General features: G+C 40.2%; 1 protein-coding gene across 1 annotated transcript in view; it reads left to right on the top strand.

Moving 5' to 3' along the window:
* The window catches only part of nphp4 (nephronophthisis 4), a 183,892-nt gene that overhangs the window by 118,853 nt on the left and 44,069 nt on the right, over positions 1-20,970 (top strand). The window contains exons 13-16 of the mRNA XM_034145454.1: positions 2,972-3,109; positions 7,194-7,351; positions 10,036-10,227; positions 15,792-15,979. Coding sequence (XP_034001345.1) covers positions 2,972-3,109; positions 7,194-7,351; positions 10,036-10,227; positions 15,792-15,979 — 676 coding nt within the window. The remainder of the gene's footprint in view (positions 1-2,971; positions 3,110-7,193; positions 7,352-10,035; positions 10,228-15,791; positions 15,980-20,970) is intronic.

The following is a 20,970-nucleotide window of genomic DNA, read 5'->3' as shown; positions in this document are numbered from 1 at the left end:
ACATTGGTTTCTCATACAGCATCTCTGTAAACTACGTGTACTTTAACGGCTCGTTGGAGCTCCAAAAGCTCCAGCCCCCACCCTCCCTGTGAGCACAGTGTGCTCTGATTGGTCAGGACGTTGTGAATCGCGCTGAGCTCCGTGGAGGTGTTGTTTCCTTGTTTAGGATACACAGCGAAACACAGCCAAACTCATCCTGAGCACACACAAACTCACAGCCGAAGTAAAAACAATAAGTGTGGATTGATATTGAGTAAGAAAAAGGTTGATAAACGCTGTGAGAATGGGTCTGCAGAGAGAATTTTGCCGCGATCCCAGCTGTCTGTTATCAGCCTGCAGCCAGGGAGGAGAAATCAGCTGAGCTGCCTGCACTGAGTGTGTGTGTGTGAGGAAGTCCGTGGATTGGTCAATTTGGACCAATCAGCAGGGGCTTAACGTCACAGCTCCGCGGACGTAACGTAACGGCTCCACGGATTGGTCCATTTGGTTCCGGGTACCGCATGACCGTATCGCGTCATAGCTCTGGGCGTGGCTACTGGGTATCCAGACGTCACGATGCCCAGGAAGAACATGAGAAATCTCCAACGAGGCGTTTTGGGGAGGTCTTTTCTGTGTTAGAGTTTTACTCCCTACAGGGTGTACTTTGAGGGTTTTTGACTCTGCAGACCGTTTACATGCATAAAAACCTTCATAACACACAAGGGGACGGGTAATAACCAGAAAAGCATGACATGGGACCTTTAAAAAAAAAAAATCTTCCCGGGGGAGCATGCCCCGGACCCCCCTAGAGGAGGTTAGGTCCCCCCCCACTTAAATCATGTTCACATGGATAGGAAACTCTGTTTTGGTGGTCATGCCACAACCGTGCACGTGCATGCATACGCGGGTCATGGTAAGATATCTGGATTAAGAGGTTGCTTTTTCTTTGCACAGCATGAAAGAAAGGCGAAATGAATGGGCTGTGATTTTTTTGTTTTTTTAAGCAGAGGTCAATAATTTGTACGGCCTCGGAGGATGTTGAAAACATTTAAATGGTCCTTGAAAGGAAAAAGGTTCCCCACCCCTGCTCTAGTGGAACATTTCCCAATGGGAAGGACCAGACATTGGGAATTTAATCCAAATGGTATGTAACCAAATTATATTCTTGATGAAATAGTAAAGATACTATTTGAATATGAAGTAGGAAAGTCTAGAAAGCCTGTGGTTGGCCATATTCATCATTTTAGATTAGAACTTTTTCTTTAAAGGAAGTCTGATGTGTCACCTATACTAAGGACAGACTGAAAGGGTCAGATTTCCGTAAAGAATCAGAGAAGAACTGCTGCTCTGTGCAAAGGGAACTGGAAGATGTGGTTAGGGTTATCTGATTAGGATTCCACCCAGACGCCTCCCTGTGGACATCCATCTGGGAGGAAACCTTGGGGTAGACTCACTCAGAGGTGTAATATGTCCTTATGAGCCAGGGAAAGCCACAGGATCCCCCAGGAGGACATAGGTGGCCAGGGAAGGGACTTCCAATCCCCTCTTCATACGTTTTTGCCAATGCTTATCGAAACCAGATACATAGCAGTAAACTGTTAAGGGCTTTCTTTCTAAAGCTTACCATTTAAGCGATAACACTTGAGAAAGTGTCAGAATATATTTAAATAATAGAGGAGAAAATTGCCAAGATGCAACGCAGGCCTGACCAATTACCGCCAAAGAGTTGTAGGTCCAACACCATTTACAGCATTTCTACACAGACATTCAATCATTAAGGAGAAGTGCAATTACCTGAACTACAATGACGCACACGGTACATTTTCACACCTCCACCACCACCTCCCTGCTGCCATTTTCTCTTTTTAACATACGAAAATATTTTGCATTGTGATAAGTTATGATTAATGAATCTTAGTACTTCCTGCAAATATTTGTTTCCCTTTCTTGGGTTTCAAGGAGACACATCTGCAGCCAAAAGACCAAATGAACAATCAATACATATTTATGTATAAGGACATTGTTTTAGTTTATAGGAAGAACTTAAACATGATTGAAGTAGTGCTGTGAAAATGTTAATTATTTCGAATGTGTCTCGACTACAGGTGAACATTAGAGAGGTGTTCATTTTGCATTAAAGCAAACATCATAAAATAAGCTTAAATGCTGAAATGGCAGCTAAAATCAGTCATTTAAAGAAAACACAGCCTTTTCTATTATGAAAAACATGTTTTCTGTTTTCTTGTTTCATAAGAGACAGTTTTTATCCCATAAATTGACACAAAACACATTGTTTTCAGAAACTTTTGGGCATGTCCTTATATGAGTGCTCTGCTTGATAAATGTATTATTTCATATTGAAAGCATAGCCTTTTGTAATTATTATTTATCCTTTTTTGCATGGTTATAAACTATATTTTATTTTAGGAAAATCATTTACATCCCATTCACTTCACCTCTGTGCTTGTTGGACTAATAAAGTGGTTTGTAACTACTCAATACCAATTGCCTATTTAAATTAATACAATATGTTAATGATGTGACAATGCTATAGTTATGGCTACATTGTTAATGCTCAGGGACCTTAGAATGTATTTATAAAGTGAAGGACCTTGGTTGTCATGATAACAATATTTGTTAAGTGGATAACGGAATAAAAAAACATATATTTTAGGTCACCTTGTCAAACAACCAACAGCACTCGATTATTAGCTCCAATCTGTTTTGTGTCAAGTCACAAGTCAACAGAATCAAGAAGGGATCAGACAAACAGTTATTAAATCGACCTGCTGGGGATGACAGTGTTGAGGGAGTGTGGGTGGGTGGGGAAACGGGTGGAGTGCGAAGGGCTTATAGGAGCGGCAGCAGTTTAATGGTGTGTTGTTGTCATCTGAGACGATACATGTGTCTCTCTGGCGTGAACTATATTCCTGAGCCCTGTTGTTCATAATCATAATAATAACAGTGAATCATTTGCATTGTTTCTCCGCAGCTCTCGCTGTCTCAGCTGGCAGCTACTTCACGCTACCCGACCATCAGCCACTCCAGCTCGGCGTTGCCGTGGCAACAGTCGTTTCCCTCTCTGCTCCATCCCTCCCCACTGGCATCGGCCCACCAGCTGTCACATGTCGTAAGATTTCCACCTCCGTACGCTCACACACACACACACACACACACACACACACACACACACACACACACACACACACACACACACACACACACACACTTAGCCTTGTACTCACACCCTGAGGAAGGTACACAAGTAGAAAAGGAGTCAGAAATGCATTTACACATCTTTAGGTGGCATTCAAACACACAGCATAAGCCTGTAAATCCCCAAGGATATGCCAACAGACACTCGGTAGAGTTCAAAGACACACTCACCTTTACAGCACATAAGGATACACGCAATGTGTTTTGGTGAATAACTCTGAATGTAAACAGAACTTGTGTTTGTTTAAAAGAAAATCCCACAGGGCACTTTCAATAAGGTACTTATTTTGTGTTTGCCATCCTTTATATTACTATTATGTGTCAATCCATGTCAAGTAAAGTCAAGGCAATTTCATTTATATAGCAAAGTATATTTCCCTTCGGTTGTTTTGCAATCCGTACAGCATACAACGCCTGCTGTCCGTAGACCCTTCAGCAGATACGGAAAATCCCGCCATAATAAATCTTAATGAAAAAAATGAAAGAAACTTCAGAAAAGGATGTCATGTTTGCAGAATAACGATCCTTATGAAATTACAATTAGACAATCAATATGACAAAATGATATATGTAATGCCAACATATAGGGGAAAGATTGATTCAGGAAGATGTCAAACAGCTTACAGGTATTGTCAAACAGATGGAGCACGTGTCACATTACTTTCTCTCCACAATGTAACCTGGAAAGAGGACAGGATATGCAAACTAACAAGAACAAAAACTCATGCAAGCAAATCATGACGCAGACAGGAGAAAATAACAAACTACAGATTTCTATCTATCCATTTGTTGCATGAGCAAAGTAGCCCAGATGTCCTTCTCACTATTTGCTTACACCAACTTATCTGTGGTTTTCCTGAACATATTGGACGGATCTTTATCATAATCAAAACAATCTTAACTGGAACCATTCAAAATGAACAGACAGTGGTTTCCATCATTGTTCAGTAAAAAAGTTGTACGTATAAACTGTAATTTAGTTATAGTAATCTGACGAGTTAAACATTTCTAAACATTTCTTCATCCGCTTCTCTGTATTAAGTTTTTCTTCATTTGAATTTTGTGTTCACAGTCGATTGTGAGGCTTTTTTCAGAGCTGTCCTGGCCGCTCCACCTGCTTTTACGCATCAGCACAGCTAAGAAGGACTTTGCTCATATTCTAACTAGACAGCAGTAGCTTTAATGGGTTTTCTTCCATATTTCATGCTCAAATCCATATGGCTTAAGCTATGAATCATATTGCAGGAATAATCCAGGAAATGTGGATCAGGCTTACTGAAGATAACAATATAATCAGACGCACAAATGGCTAGAAAAAGACACAATTCAATTTGGTTTTTCAAAAAACTGACAAGGTTGTGCTGTAGAAGAACAGTCAGAAAAATGTATGTATTTTAAATAAAGTATATGTATGTCTAATCTTTAGAAAATCCTGTAATTTGGTATTTGTGGTTAATTTCAAGCAGTGGACTTGTTTAAATATGTCAGGTAAAAGTGACATGCAGTACTGTATGTACGGCAACACTCATCAACATGATCTAATGTCCTTACTTTTGGAGTAACATACTTTATTGGAGACTTTGATTTGATGATTTTTCATAATTAAGCATGAACCAATGCCACTTTTTTGTAGAAATGTATGTCTACACTGTTTCTTTTTATGATACAGTACACCAATTACCTATAACGCTGCTGCTGTAAAATTTGAGGTAAGTTGTTTTATAAGATCCAAAGATTCAAAACGTTGAATGTCATATCCTAAAATGAAAAAGACATACACATTGTTTTAATTAAATACAATAACTATAAATAATGGACATTAACCTCTGACTTCTGTTTGCCTCTTTTTAAAGAGAACATATTATGGTCATATCCAGGTTCATATTTGTATTGTGTGCCTTAACTGTGCCATATTTACATGATCTAATGTTCAAAAAGCTCTTTATTGCTCTCATGCCTGTGCTGCAGCACCTCTTTTCACCCTCTGTCTGAAACCAGGGCCCAGTCTGCTCTGATTGGTTAGCTGGCCGGCTCTGTTTTGATTGGTCAACCGCTTAGAAATATCCCGATCCTTAGCCCCTTATCTTAGTAACCACAAACAATGTGTTGGAGCGCTAGCTAATAGGAATGGCGATGTTCCATAGTGCCACAACAGGAAATTGGCAAAATGGTTAGAATTTGGCGTAACAGTATCACACATACATAATCTGACTCAGTATCAGTTACAAAGTTATATCAATCTTAATTTTAAAGGTACCGCTGCTTGTCATACCAGACCAAGTGAGCCTGTACTGTAGCTGCAAATAAACCTTAGTCTATTGAGTCGAGGATGGGAGTGTTTTTATTGCTTATGAATTTCAATTTTGATTGCTTGTTTCATACTCGGCAGCTGATGCTGTCCAATACTTTGTTGTCAACAATAAAGCCTTGGATAAGTGTGATGCATTATGTCCCTAGTCCCCGGGCTATTAGTTTTCAGTTATGGTACTCCAAGGGAGTTTCTCTTGCAGTCTTTGTGCATATATTGAGTCATTAAATCAGATTGCAGAATTTATTGTTTGAACCTCCATTTGTCCTTGTCCATAACCTCAACACCTGCCTATAAAAGATACTCTCTTGTCTGCCATCACACAGTGTAGGCTTGATGGCACCAGGTTCAGTTACCGTCGCCTGTAAAGCTATTACTTTGAGCCCTTTAAACATGTTAAGGGGTCTACACCATGCCTTTGCATCCTCTAAGGTTATTATCCCGCAGGCTGTTTGATCAACGGGGAACATGGATGTGTATGTCGCGGCTTGACTTTGGCTGTGGTTATTACCAGCATGTATGATGGAAAGGCTAATAATGCGCAGCCATGCTTGTCCTCTGATAGGCCAACTGAACCAATGCTCATGCATCAAAGACCAAAAAAACAACAACACTTGACTGGAAAATGACACCATTAGTACTCCTTAGCTAATTATCTGTGCTAATACCCCTTTAGCCGCGTGTCTCAATGACAAGAAAAGGGGATTAATGTTTGCCACAAAACATTAAGAAATGTTGAATTGATCCACAGGCTTTAACAGTTTTTTTGTTCTTTTCCTGAACAGTTTAAGGGGAAAGAAACATGGCTAACAGGCTAAATTAAAAATGTCAGTCACTGATTGTAAATAAAATGCTTCAAAGTCACAATGGTGTTGTATATTCCGTCCTGTTTGCTTTCACCTAAATCAAAATGAGAAATTGACTGTCAGTAGCACTTAGGTTTAATTAAAAATGACCACAGTTGAGCTAGTTCTCATAACAGGAAGGGACAGAAATGTTTCACAGAGAATACATCATCCTCAGACAACAAAAAGATGCAACCCTTTCACGCATGCACTGCAACCAAAACCAAAATACTTATCCACCTGAAGCCTGATATTTCTCATTTATCTTTGCCATAATGTTTTTTTCTTTAACCAACACAGCAATGATCCACATTTCCCTTCATACACAGTCCTGCCTTTTAGAGGTGCTACCTAGTGCAGGTGTGTTAATTCACAACGAAAAATAATGCCAAACAAATGCAGTATTCACTCCTGTTTTCTAATTTTAAAAACTACAGTGCCAACATGTTCTGCAGAAAATTAGTTATTTTTTAATAAATTGAGACCACAAGCAGAAAAGCAAAAGGGAGAATTGGTGAAATCTGACAACTCCAATAGCTTTCTCTCATGCCATGTTGCCTTTTAAACCTCCATAAGACAATTTTACTGTCCATTCATTTCCATGCTTCCAATTTGGATTCACTCTGCATGTGACCATACCACAGTGGAGTTGTTTTGTCCACTCAATTCCCTGTACTGTTTAACCTTTAAACACCAGCTGGACTACAGTCACCTTCTCTTTAGATTTCCTAGCCTCTTTAAGGAATTTTATTAAAAACCCATCCACCCTAAATATAGTTCAAATGTGGTTTCTGCAGCTCTTTTCATGTTACCCTCTGTATCTTTATCCTCTCACTTTGGTACAGGCCTGCTCAGGTGTCAGCAACATCGCCCACCTGGAGATGGACCTCCAGCGGGAAGGAGGCGCGTCACCTTTGGCTCCAGACGAAGGAGCGCAACTTCAGGAGCTGCCCTTCACCCCTGTCCATGCCCCTGTCATCACACTGGGGATGAATGTACCCAGGTGAGCCTGAGAAATGCCATGAGAAATGATCTGTTATAGAAAGTCAAAGGCTTTCTTTTAAGTAAGAGGGCTACATCACAATTGTTGTGAAACTGTCATGAACAAATTCAATTAAGTTACAAAGCTGGTTGAAAGGCCAAAGTATCTTGAACTCTCAGACACAAAAAAGTCTGGCAATGTTGACATTCGGTGATTTTTGAATAGTAAGAAAATTAAAAGAAATAGCAGGCCAGAGGAATAAGCTACGTTTTGTTATGCTGTAATACATCACTTATAAATTGCCTTTTACCCCAAGAGTAACACAGGACTGCCTTCATAAAACATGCCAGACATCATTTCCCTTTCACGTGTTAATTTGTGGTCTTCCTCCCCTTGGCCTCTGAATCTCCATTACCCGTGATAAGGTTAGTTATTTGCCCAAACTGAATTGAATCCATTCAGGTACCATTCTGCACTCCGAAAACCAGGGCTATCCCTTATCCTGAATAAAAAGTGACAGAAATACCGCTTAATGTATGTTGGTGTTGGCATCAGCTGTGTAATATGAGTTGCAATAAAGAGGCCAGCTGTTATTCGTAAAACACTAAGCGCTGGCCAGTTAAATGATTGACGCTTATGATGTGTGACCTTGAAAATCGATTTGATTGGGATTGAATCGGTTGCACTCTAGTGTATTCCAGATATATGAAGCTGGTATGATTTGGCCACCTGGCTTTCCGAGATTAATACATAATAACTCACATTCTTTTAAAGAGGCCCTATTGAGCTTTTTTCCCCTTTCTTGTAGTGTATTGTTGTGTAATGTGTAATATACGTTTTGATGCATGTAAATGGTCTGCAAAGGCTAAAATCCCCAAGTTTCTCTCCAACAACCCACAACACCATTATAGGCTAAGGGGCGGGACATCTCTAAGCGGTTGACCAATCACAACACAGCAGACTGGGCTCTGGTTTCAGACAGAGAGTGAAAAGAGGTGATGCAGCACAGGCAGTATGAGAAAAAACAAAGCACTTTTTAAACATTAAAGCACATAAACATGTCACAATTGAGGCACACAATACAAATATGAACCTGAACATGAGAAGAATATGTCTTCTTAATCGTAATTTCTATGATGAGGAGTTTCTAGGGTGGCTAACGTCTCCATTGCAGCACCGGAGATTGACAGAAAGTGTTACCCAGGTTTCAGGAGACATTATTGAATAAAGGAGCCACTTTAAACATGCCTCTGTTTTATCTGGCCGCGGTATCTCTGTGTACAGTCCTTCATTACCACAAAAGTTCACTGCCTCGCTATCTACAGAGGGATATCGATCGGCTCTCTAATTGGCAGCATGTGTTCGCTGTGCGGTACAGCGATGTTGTCAGAAAGCGGTAGAATCCAGCTCAGAGCCAATTTGAAGAAATCGTTTTGTCAGACTTTACATTCCACTTTGGGTAATGGCCTCAGCATTGTTTTTTTTGTGTGGGAATACATGATTAAATCCAGCTGTAAGGCTGAGGTTTTGACTTTGATTAAGTTTGCTACAGAATACATTGCTTTGAGCTCAGAGTTTACACAGCAGCTAATAATAAAAGTTTTGGAGAAGATATCTTAATGGCAGCGGTAAAGCTGACCACCAATGAGAAACCCTGCAAATAATGGGCACGGTTACTCCGAAACAAGACCTTGCATTAGCAAAGAAAGTCTGTCAATAAGCAGCTGGCATCGAAAACCCTTTCCCAATCCGAGAATTTGGATCCAGATACCACGCTGTTCAGTTCACTAGACCGAAACATCTCTGCCTCTTCACTCTGAGCCAGAACATCTTTTTGACTGTGTACGGTACGGGCTGACCCACTTCTGAGAAGAACAATGAATCTAAAGAAGTTTAATTGAAGTTTGCTGTGCATATCTGATTGAGCCCCCTTTGAAATAAAAATGACGTCTTGAATATTAATCCACCCGGGCTAAATTAAGATCTTACTTTGAAGGCGTGAAATTGACACAGCCACTGAGGAGAAAGCCCAATCGACTGTCTTCTTCACTGTTGTTGCCTTAATTAGTTTAATGGAGGCTGTGTTACTTTTATAATAACCCAAATATTATCGTTCATTTTTCCTGTGCTTGCACTTTAGCCAGACATCTGTGCACTGTGTTTATCATACCCAGAGCGTTTGGTGTCAGTGTCGAGAGCATAAGTTATGAATGTCACCATAGTTGCGGAAAAACAGGTGGCCACTATGATTACAGATAACTGCCAATTATGTTGGGAAAATCCAGAGGGGGCGATTTGGCACCCGTTCCCTCTCCCCTGTAAGCGTTCTCGTTCTTCTGCTTCTTGACGGATATTGCTGACATCCTCCTGCTGTCTGAGCTTTTTTTCCCTGCATTTGTTAAGTCCAGGCAAATATTGAAATCAAGTCCCAATAGGTAAGGAATCCCAAAGAAACCGAAACAAAACTGGGTCTGAAATGATAAAGCGGCACTGTATTCTGCTTGGATCCCAAACAAATTGTAAGCCTCATTTACAACCGCAAATCGCCCAAGTGAGGCTGCTGTATCTCTGGTTAAACGCATTACATCCAGACCCTCGTAAAGCATCAGCATTCGCGCTCGATTAAGTATTTTCTGCTAGGCGAATGATCGATGTGTGCTCATGACTCTCGAACTGTCCTCTAATTTAACAACTTTCTCCTTTAGCTCCTGCTCAGCCAGCTCCAGGAGCGCACTGGCCCACCTCTACTCAGCTGGCTTCCCCAACATCGTTGACTCTGATGGGCAGGTGGCTGAAGTCCTGGACCCCACAGAGCCTGTGACCTTTGACCCCAGACGGGAAGAGATTGACCCTCTACAAGGCAATCTGCTGGTGTTCCAGTTCCTGGCGTTTACCAGGTGAGGCCTGTGGTGCGGGGTCACATCAGTGTTACCAATGATAACAGCAGCTGATGTACTGCACAATGTCTGTCCTTTTGTCATAGAGATCAGTGCAGATTGGTTTATGATTTTATGCTCCTGAAATATTTCTGTTAATACAATGATTTTTTTATTTATTATAATGAGATGTTGCAGTTGTTGATTTGATAGTATTGGTTGACAGTAACTTTATTTTTTATGAATTGATCTACTTAAACTACAGGTACTTTCTTTGGGTTTTTCCATTTTATGTTACTTTGACTTCCGCTTCTCTATACCTTTTAGGGATGTGCTTTTTACACATTTATTTGACAGAATTTTAAGGTAAGAATTTAAAACACAAAACCAGTGATTTCACACCTTTTTGTCTTGGGACGCTAATACAAATCATTGTAATTGGAGTTACATTTCAGATCTCTATGCGTCATTAAACGTGCAACCAAATGTAGATGTTTCCCTCAAAGCATCTCACATGGTTTTATGTAAAAAACTTTCATATCTCATGAAAAATCATGAGTTGGTGGGAAAAGTCAGATATATGACCTAAGGATGTCATACATGAAAATATATCAGACAGAGGGACCGAAATATGCACTTTTATACAAGTAGGATTCTTAATTCACTACTTTTGATTATAATGGAATATTTTTATATTGCTGCATGGATACTTTTACCTAAGAAGTGGATTCAGAAACTACCTCCATCACTGTTTGAAACACTCAACTAACATATCGTAGACTGAGCCACAGGCCATTTTACCTTGTATAGGAAAATATACACACTTAATGCATTATTGCAGTGCTCAGCCTGCCTTGAGATTTCTCTCTTTTTTCCGCATTGAACTGCAGCCAAATCTTCAATACACTTAAACCGTGCCGGCATAAAGTCCTGCCAGTCATCCTCTACACACACGTCAGGTACATACTCAGACACCGACGCACACTCGCAGTCTGAATAAAAACACACAAGCAAGGGCTGAATCGCACATCTGTCAGCATCTCATCACAAAAAAAACCTAGAGCCCGTGTCCCCTCTGTCAGAGCTGACAGTGGAGGGGAGGGGGGGGGCGCTGAAGGACGGGTACAAAACACACCACTCCTTGTGTCCTTCTATCCTGTCATCAGCAGCATCAGCAGTTTGATAAATCCAACACACATCTGTCTTGTTCATCGCCATCATGCTGCCATGACTTCTTGCGTACCAACTTCAACACTTGACATGTGCAGCTGTTCTCTCTCCTAGGTGTTGATAGACATTTTTGCTTTCAATAGAGTGCCACAGTGACCCGTCCTAAAACCCGGAAGTAAGATAGCATTTTATCACTTCCGGTTTTCTAATCGATAGATTTATGATCGATTGATTTATGATTAGAAAATTATAAAAGTAGGGTAGACATGTGGATATTATCCGGCTGAACAAAACGTGATCTGTCTCTTCAATTTGTGTCAACCACAGACCTTATTTCGAGCTATTTTCCAAAATCCTATGGAGAAATTGCATTGGTTTTTGTCGAAGGAACCGGAAGAAGTTTACTTCCGGGTTTTAGGACGCGTCACTGTGGCACTCTATGAGGATTGTTTTACAATCAAATATTTGGGTCTTCCTTTGTGATGGTAGAAGATGTTAGCTTAAGGTTCACCTGTGTACTCCACATTTGAGAGATGAGTACATATTCCTCATTATTCCATCTAAGCATATAACCAAGCCACACACTATTCACCTTTTTGGGCAAAGTCTGTAGTTTTCATCAAAGTTTTTAATGTTTTTTCTCAGGTAAAGAACACTTTTCAAGCCACTTTTTGTTGGAAGGTTAGCCTAGGTCCCTAGAGCAACACATGTCAGCTACTCTGTGACAATTGTTCTGTCTGATTGGTGTGTACGATGTGGGCTTTGATGCTGTGCTATGACATCTACCCTCTATTTTTAAGCAGAGCATAGAGGAGGAATTAAGTTATGGAGGTAGAAAAAGCAGCAGGAAAAGAGGCACCTCATGGCTAAGAAGCAAAAACAATCATTGGTATTCTTGGTATGGACCAATAGGCTTTAGAAAATGATTGGGACTGCATTTACGTTATTTATCTTCCAATTGGATGTCCGTTTTTAGTTTTCAAAACATTATAAATTATTGAAAAATGCCCCCCACAAGTGCCCAGAACCACAGGTAAAGTCTTCAAAGGACTCTTTTTTTTGCCTCTGTGTCCTTTAGAATAAGAAGAGTATGCTGGGGGATACAGTCATTTGACAGGCTGTGTCCCTGTGTAAAATGGGAGAAATAACAGTGTAGCTACAGTCTTATATTTGTGTAATATGGGTCTAATAACAGTGTAACATGGGATTAATATGGGTGTAATAACAGTTTTATTTCGCAATAAATCAGATGCACCAAAGTGTTAAAAAATAACTTGATAATGGATGCACACGGTGAGATTGATAAAAAGAAGTCAGACTGACTTTCTTACAAGAACCTTCCCCTCCCTGATATTGAGCAGCGAGGTCAGTAATTAAATGTTTCTGATACCTTTCATTTTTCCCCAGCGCATCATCGCTATCCTGTCTATTCCCGACAGGCTGGCAATTAAATCACTTCCTTTCTGCAGGCGAGTTAGAAGGAAGTATGGTATAACAACCCAGTCGTATTGTAAGATTGCAACAGCAAACACTTAAAGCCCCTGGGTAAGCTGAAACCCTACCATATTATCCTTGGGAGACTGTGAAAAAAGCAGATATTTTAATATCAGAAAGTATGGATTTTTACTTTAATGTGTGAAAATACCAAAGCTAATTTAATTCTCCAGTTTATTTTAGTTTTTTTTTCTGAAAGCCCATAATTGAACATACTTTGTGAATCTCTATGGCTCACTGTAGCGTGGGCTGAGGGTTACCTCATAATTATGACAAACAAGTATGGCGCGCAGGGATTTAGGAGCCTGTGGATACCAGGCAGTGTAATTTTCTAGCTCTCACCCGGGCGCCATAATTATCAATATTGTCTGTTTACGGAATGAATATTAATGCCTGCTCCTCTGTGAAGGCGGAGCACGGTGGAAACTTTAACGGTGGCGTATCAGAGCGAGTGATTGACTGGGAGGTCACACACCGCTCTTATTAGATTCTTCTTTGAAACCTGAGGCTTTTACGTCCTGTCCGTCGACGCGGGGTCCTAGCACTCTCTGCTCATTTTGAAATCTTTTTTTGCCTCCTCATTATTGAATACCCGATGACTGATTGCTAATCTGTTCATTTGACGGAAGCAGAAGAAGCTTCCCCTGAATTTTCGCTCATTATTTATTATGCTCGCTGCTAAATCGAGTCCTTGCAGGCCACTGGGACATTTTCAATCATTCAATGTCAATCAATCAATGTTTATTTATATAGCCCAATATCACAAATGTTACATTTGTCTCAGTTGACTTCACAGTTTGTACAGAATATCAGTATGACAATACGACACCCTCTGTCCTTAGACCCTCACATCGTACAAGGAAAAACTTCCGGAGAAAACCCACAGTTTAAAGGGGAACATGGGAGAAACCTCAGGGAGAGCAACAGAGGAGGGATCCCTCTCCCAGGACGGACAGACGTGCAATAGATAATACATTTGCAACATAGGTAGTCCAAATGTTTGGAAATGCATGTGTCTATAATAAGAAGATGAATCCACGAGGATGTCAACAATCCTGTGGGAGCCATCAGGGAAGTAGTACGATGTAGGGCTGCACGATATATCGTGTCGTGACGATAATCGTGATATGCGCATGCGCGATATTCACATCGTGTGGACGTGCGATTTAAAAAAAAAGATCCAGACGTCCGTGACTAAAATCCTTCATCCGGTTAATTATAGTTAAAAAAATACCAATTGTATAGCATTAAAGTTCAAGAAAGGATGGTTTGCGGGAAAAAAAACGGTCTTTTCTTCAATTCCTGTATGTTTTCATATCGCAATATATATCAGGGGGGAAAAAATCGCAATGTCAGTTTTTTCCAATATCGTGCAGCCCTAGTATGATGAGAGTCAGGCAGGACCGCAGAGACCGGTTCAGCCACGACTCGAAATCCAGGACTCAGGATGCAGGACTCAGGATGCAGGACTCAGGATCCAGGACCACAGCAACAGGATCAGCCACGGCTCAGGATCCCGGCGTAGATAGACACCAAAAAGAAATTTGGGGGAAGCTGGGTTATTCGGAACATGAGAGTACACAGGTACAGACAGAGAGAAGGAAGAAGTAAGGTGTCCCCCGACAGTCTAAGCCTATAGCAGCAAAACATTTTATGGGCCATCCACAGTTTGAAGTCTGTGTTTAGATCTGTGTACGTTGTTGTGAAATCACACTCGGAGGGGGGTGTTTTTGTAAAGAGGTACACACAACACCAGGAGGTTCTCATAGTCACAGAGACTTTCCCTTCTCCAAATACATTCTGGAAAACAAACTTTAAACAATTACTCCCTTTGTATTTACATATTACAACTACAGTCATAAACTTTTTTTGACATAGACAAGATTTAATTACTTCTTCAGATCTAATAACTATGTTTTCAAGCTGCCTTAAGTTTTAAGAAGCAGCCAAGTTATCCACTCTTAATGAATCAAAGGTGCAGTGCTAAGTTTGTATCTTCTTAATCAGCTCTCCGATTTATGGCCACTTTCAGGTATGATTTAGTACCTTGAGTTCTCATCCTCATTTTTATTATTGGGTTTTTACTTTTAAGAAGCTGTAAAGCTGAATAATTGGCTGAGGTGGGATGTGCAAGACATGCATATTTCAATTTTTTTCTTTCCTGGAATTGTCTCAGGTAAATCATTAGCTGAAATGTGATTTACTTTTGCAGGTTTTTAAGGCCATTTTCAACCGTTAATTTTCATATATGCCCACCACTCTACTCCCCACATCGGGTTTGTAATAAAAATATCACAGTTAGTGTTAATTTGGTGACTTCCAGGCTTGTAAATCAATCACGTGTGCATTTATTTACAATCAGTATTGCCGTGTTACTTTAAAGTGGACCAATCATGCTATATTTGAATAATATAGTGTAGGACCATACCTATATAAGGCATATTTATACTTTTTTTTTTTCAAAATACCAAACAGATCATGCATTTTAGCCATGCCTCATTTTGCTCAATTTGACATTTTTTAGCTCTGTTTTTGCAAGGGCAGATTCTGTGAGAACAGCACCACCTACAGGCCTGGCATATGTACTACAGCGTCTCCAGCGCTTTCGAACGGCAATGGCCGTGGCTGTCTCCTCCTGATTGGTGGAGTTGGCCCAATAGCCGTAGCGCCACCGTCCTGACGTCAGGACAGTGTTCAAATCTGGATCAGTTTTTATCAGATCCGTTGCAGCCCCTTTTTTAGAGATTTGGGTATGGAGGAAAATAGAGAGGGTTGTGTTTTCTGACACTTGGTGAGTTCCCTGGAACACCGGGGACACATATTCATGTATAAAAGACGTACAAAAGTGCATTTTGCATGATAGGTCCCCTTTAAATATTGCTCTTTTTGTGGAATAATCATCACCCTCTGTGTTTTGCCAGAATACCGACGGCGGGTGTTGGTCCTGATTGGCCTGACAACATCTACTTCACCTTCCAGTTCTATCGCTTTCCACCAGTCACATCACAGCAGCTGAAACTGCTCATCAGCGACAATGTGCAACAGAAAGCCAGCTTTCCACTTCCCTGCGTCCTGGCCTCCATCAGCAAAGACGGCACTGTCAACTCCGGTAAGGATCCAGAGCTGCAAACAATAAATAACAATGCTGCCCATGTTCAGTCAGTCCTATGCCTTTAATTGGCCCGTATTCATGTCCCCAGTAACATATATAATATACAAAACGTTCCTGGTACATAAGTCCAAACTGCAACTCGAACATATGTAATTTCTGCCGCTACGGGTCGGTCAGTCTAAACAAGTCGTGAGGAAGTGTGTTGGTGGGAAAGTCTTTACCACTATTTCCCTCAGCCTCTCAGTTCAGATTTATTCAGTGTTCATTGTTAAGAAGGTTTTTACCGGGAGACAAATTATCTGTTAAAGTCTTCTACTTTCGCCATCACAACATGGCTGCTGCTAACGTTTGTTCAGCCTGATAACAGTAGATAATAGTGTCCTATGACTAAATCCTTCATCTGTTTAATATTGATAGACTGAGACCTACGTAGTGTATTGTAAAAATGGGGTTAAAACTTGATGAAAAGTCAGTTTATGACAGCTTCTGCCAAACCAATGGTGACACATACACAATTGAGATATGATGTCAAAAGGTTTACCAAATAAAAAGGAATGTTACTTTAATAAGAATTACAAAAGTTTTTGGAAAATTAGATTAGTTAAGTATACAACTACAACAAAATATTTAACAATCAATGCCTACAAACTGCAGGCTGTTTCCATAATGCTCCATGATGGTTTCTGATGCTGAAGCACTTCAATCAGCAGAACCAGCCCTGATTGATGTCACGTCTGTTCATGTAGCAACTAATGAAATGGAAGAGATATTACAGCTTTCAACGGAGGGTGATATTGAGCACACAAACAATACACCCCCCCCACCCTAGTTCCTACGCCTACCCATAGTCTCCTACCACAGACACACTTCTCTGTCTGTCTCTGCAACTCTAAGTCTACGTTTCTTTCACAAATCCTTCCTACATTCACAAAGATCCTTTTATATATTCTAACCCTTTCCACATGTTTACTCATATCTGTGAGCTATTGAAACCATTGAAGTTTCAGTCTCTTTTTAAAGAATTAAGAACTATAGTTTGACAGTTTCTCTTTGTGTTTACCCGGGTAATGATTTCCTCTGATATCAAAAGTTTAGCTAAAATAAGTGTGGAAATGTTGCTGTGGGATTACTTGATTGTTTTAATAGTCTTCTAAGATAATCTTTTGAGTCCTTTTCCTGGATGACCAGCTATAACGTGGCTAATGAATCTTTGATTGGTTCTTTCTCTCTTTTAATACCACAATAATGAACCATGACATTGACATTTATTGTTTTTGAGTGTAAATGTCTCAACATTTGTGTACGTACATCCTATTTTCCCTCAGGAAAAATGTCAACCTGATCCTTTTCCTTTAGCACCATCAGCTAAATGTCTGTGTCTTCATAATCATTGACATTACCAACAGACTCAGCTGTAGTGGTGATTACTGTCACTTTGCAAAAGACTTACTAAGATAGCGAACATTGTAAACATTATACCTTCTGATGATCATGTTAGCTTTGTCACCTTAGCATTAGCATTTAACTCAAGTGTGGCTTTGCCAAAGAACATGCTCATAGCGCTGCAAGCTTGGCTCTAGGCTCTATGTGCCACTCCACAGTCACTGAATGTTCTTTCCAATTCAATTAAACCAACAGAGCGGAGAATTCATGAGTAAAAAATTACAATAGCAGTTTTAGCACAGTGAAAAATCTCCTACTGATTAAGGGAGGGAATTGAATTCCCCCTTTCCAATAACGTTGTTATGGTCTTTTGTAATCCTTTACTCCCTAATTGGACAAATGCATGTTAATGTGAAAGATTGAGCAGCGGTTTAAGTGATCTATGAAGATACGAATGATCCAATCACTGTATGAGATCAATGATCCACTGCTATCTCGTCATTCAGTGGGAGCGTTTGAATGTAGTTTCTTGGTGTGTGTGTGTGTGTGTGTGTGTGTGTGTGTGTGTGTGTGTGTGTGTGTGTGTGTGTGTGTGTGTGTGTGTGTGTGTGTGTGTGTGTGTGTGTGTGGTGTGTGTGTGTGTGTGTGTGTGTGTGTGTGTGTGTGTGTGTGTGTGTGTGTGTGTGTGTGTGTGTGTGTGTGTGTGTGTGTGTGTGTGTGTGTGTGTGTGTGTGTGTGAGGAAGACAGAGGTTGAGAGAGAATATGGAATATGTCTGAGCTTCAAAGCTACTGCAGTGTTTCAGCTGTGATTCTGCGTCCTGCTGGGTGGAAGTTTCCCAGAAACCTATTGAATGCCTGAACCCCTATTTAGGCGGTGGGTGGACAGCCCTTTCATGTCATCTTTCATTCACCCATTCGGCCCCACAAAATATCTCTTTATACAGCCCTCAAGTTAGTTTCACAGCTACACTTGATCAGGTTGTTTTGATTCACAATATGGCTGCCAAAGAGGAATATCTCAGACAAGACCAGAGTTCCCTATACATACTGTACAGTGAAGTGAAAACTTTCCATGCCTTCACGAAGTAAAAGGGTATACGATTGAATTTGTATTTCCCAACTGCAACTATTCAAGGGGGAAAGGTGCAGAAAATCACTGGCATTTCAAATGTCTATATTTCTTGCCAAACCATGTACAAGTTCAAAATGATTTTATTAAACAAACACCAGAAGACAATTAGCTTCTTCACTCCCTAACTTTCTCTTTCCCAGTATGGCACTAAAAACCCAAAGACTGAGAAAGGAATGGAAACAGTTTGGCATCCTGCTGTTTAACTCATATAACTTGGCTCACTCAGCGATTTAAGTGTTCTGTTTCCGATTTCGCTAAGGCAATAGGTGTACAATTTTAACAATTATGTGCAGGCAATTACAATGGTTAAACTGTAGGAAGTAACAATTAAAATAATACATTAGAGAGGAGAGGAATATGCAATTTATTCCCTTTGCAGGCATTTTGAAGCCACAACAAGAGATCATTTTATTTTAAAGGCAACCGTGGGACACACTGGATGTTCTGAGTAGCCAATGGTAACAGCATGGTCAATATCTGACCTCTGTTATACTTTTCCAGGGATGGGAATAATCCTGCATATGCACCAAGGTCCACCCACATAGCAGTTTGCATTCGCCTTCTTAACTTTCCAGTTGGTATTGTTGCATGTGTTGAGAAGAATTGAACACAAGGCCAGTTTTTTCCACAGAAACAGTTCCAGCTAGACAGACGTTAGCTATAGCAAGCTAGAAATGAATTAACAAAAATGTTTTCTGTGTTTGTTGTATGACAAATATGTTTCAAATCTAAGTATTTTGTGTTCTTGTTAAGTATTTGCTTATTTAAAGCCTAACCGTGATCTTTCACTTAATATATGTAGTGTTTTTGTTTCATTTTCAATACACAACATTTACCACATGTTTAAAGCTATAATCTGCCAGTAGATTTTGTTGATGACTTAACCTCTCGCAAGAAAACATAGACAGAAAATGTCATTTCATTTGTTTAAAAATATTTCAGCCACTATCCTGGTGGTGCTTGTAAAGAGTCGCATATAATGTCACCTCAGTTGATCCAGCAGAAAACATAATCAGCCTCTGTTTTGATTGTGCTTTTTTCTTTTAAATGCAATCGAACAATCACAGCTCAGGGATTGATTGTAATGATAGTTGTTCAGGATTCTTGTCTTATGTTAAGTTTAACGATATTTTGCTGGTAAAATCTGCAACTTGTTATCATTCCAGCAGTGAAAGGGACGGTCATTGCCAAATATTTGTATATTTCCCCTTGCTACTGTAATAACAAGTTAAGATAACAAAATACATAGTTTGAGTGTGCTACAAAACCCCATTAAACATTTCTACACTTGGCAAAATATTGTTTTTGTCAAAACAAATGCTTTTTTTAGGAATATAACCTTTTTTAACCACATGGCCTTTACATTTTTTTTTTGCTGTTGACTAAAATCTGTGCATCATATCCCTGATATGCAGTGAGAAACATAGCACTTATTTTATTTTTTCCACAAAAGGGCAGCTTTCCAAAGACGTAATGTGCTCTAAGTGTAGCGTGATACACGGTTCGCATCAGTCTCTACATGTAGCTGAACACTCTGTTCATCCTCCCTGTTTTCTCCGCGCGCAGCCCTCACAGCGTTGTTGAGAGTTGTTCACCGGCAGGATTTTCAGCCTGCCTGTCCTGCTGTGTACACACCAGGTTGGAGGAGGGGGGGTGCAGCTCCTCGTCTGCAGACCTAGCTTCACACGCACACAACCCCGAACAACCCTTGGGCAATTTCTGTCAGCTCTTCCTCGCTTGTGAGCACAAACACACAGCACATATTCTCTCCCTCCATGCTCTCATCACCACCCGTCCACTGCACACAAGCCTACAGCATGCTGGGAGAATTAATGGTCCAAGTGGAGGGAGTTGGCGGGTGGTTGGGAGAAGGAAAGGGTGTCGGTTAGGTTTAAAGGAGTTCTGAAGAAATATCAAGACTACTCTGGTCTTGGTTTCCTTTTTGTCTCCATCTGTTTAGTTATCCCCATAGTCTATTTTTAGATAAAACAATGGTTCCCTTGTTTGTATTATTATTTTATTTCATTTGATCACAAAAACTGGTTAAGCGTGGGTGGATTTCACTGTGAAACCTTCACTGTAACCTACCTCGACTCACTTTGATGAGCTGCAACCCACTCATTCCATTTGTTCCCCCCTTTAACTGCACAGTATTAGTGTCTCATCATTGTATCAAAGCAGTTTCAGAGGCTTACATGTATACCTTTATAAAATGATACACACAACAGCCTATCTGATCGAGTGTGGGTTATATAGCAATATACATAACAACATTATTGTAGGGTTGACTATTAGTGCTTTACCACCATGTTTATACAAAGAAGTCTTGATAAATAATGATCAGGCATGTTGATATAATTACAACAATAAGTGGCTAAATGCAAACAGCTTGAACAGTCTTCCAAGTTACTCGAAAATGACATGCATGCACCCTTTAAAACCAGAAATATACACAACTTGGGCCATTATACT

The sequence above is a fragment of the Trematomus bernacchii genome, unplaced genomic scaffold (assembly GCF_902827165.1).
Source record: "Trematomus bernacchii unplaced genomic scaffold, fTreBer1.1, whole genome shotgun sequence".
NCBI lineage: Eukaryota > Metazoa > Chordata > Actinopteri > Perciformes > Nototheniidae > Trematomus > Trematomus bernacchii.
The sequence above is the reverse complement of the archived record's forward strand: the minus strand, read 5'-3'. Positions and strand labels throughout refer to the sequence as shown.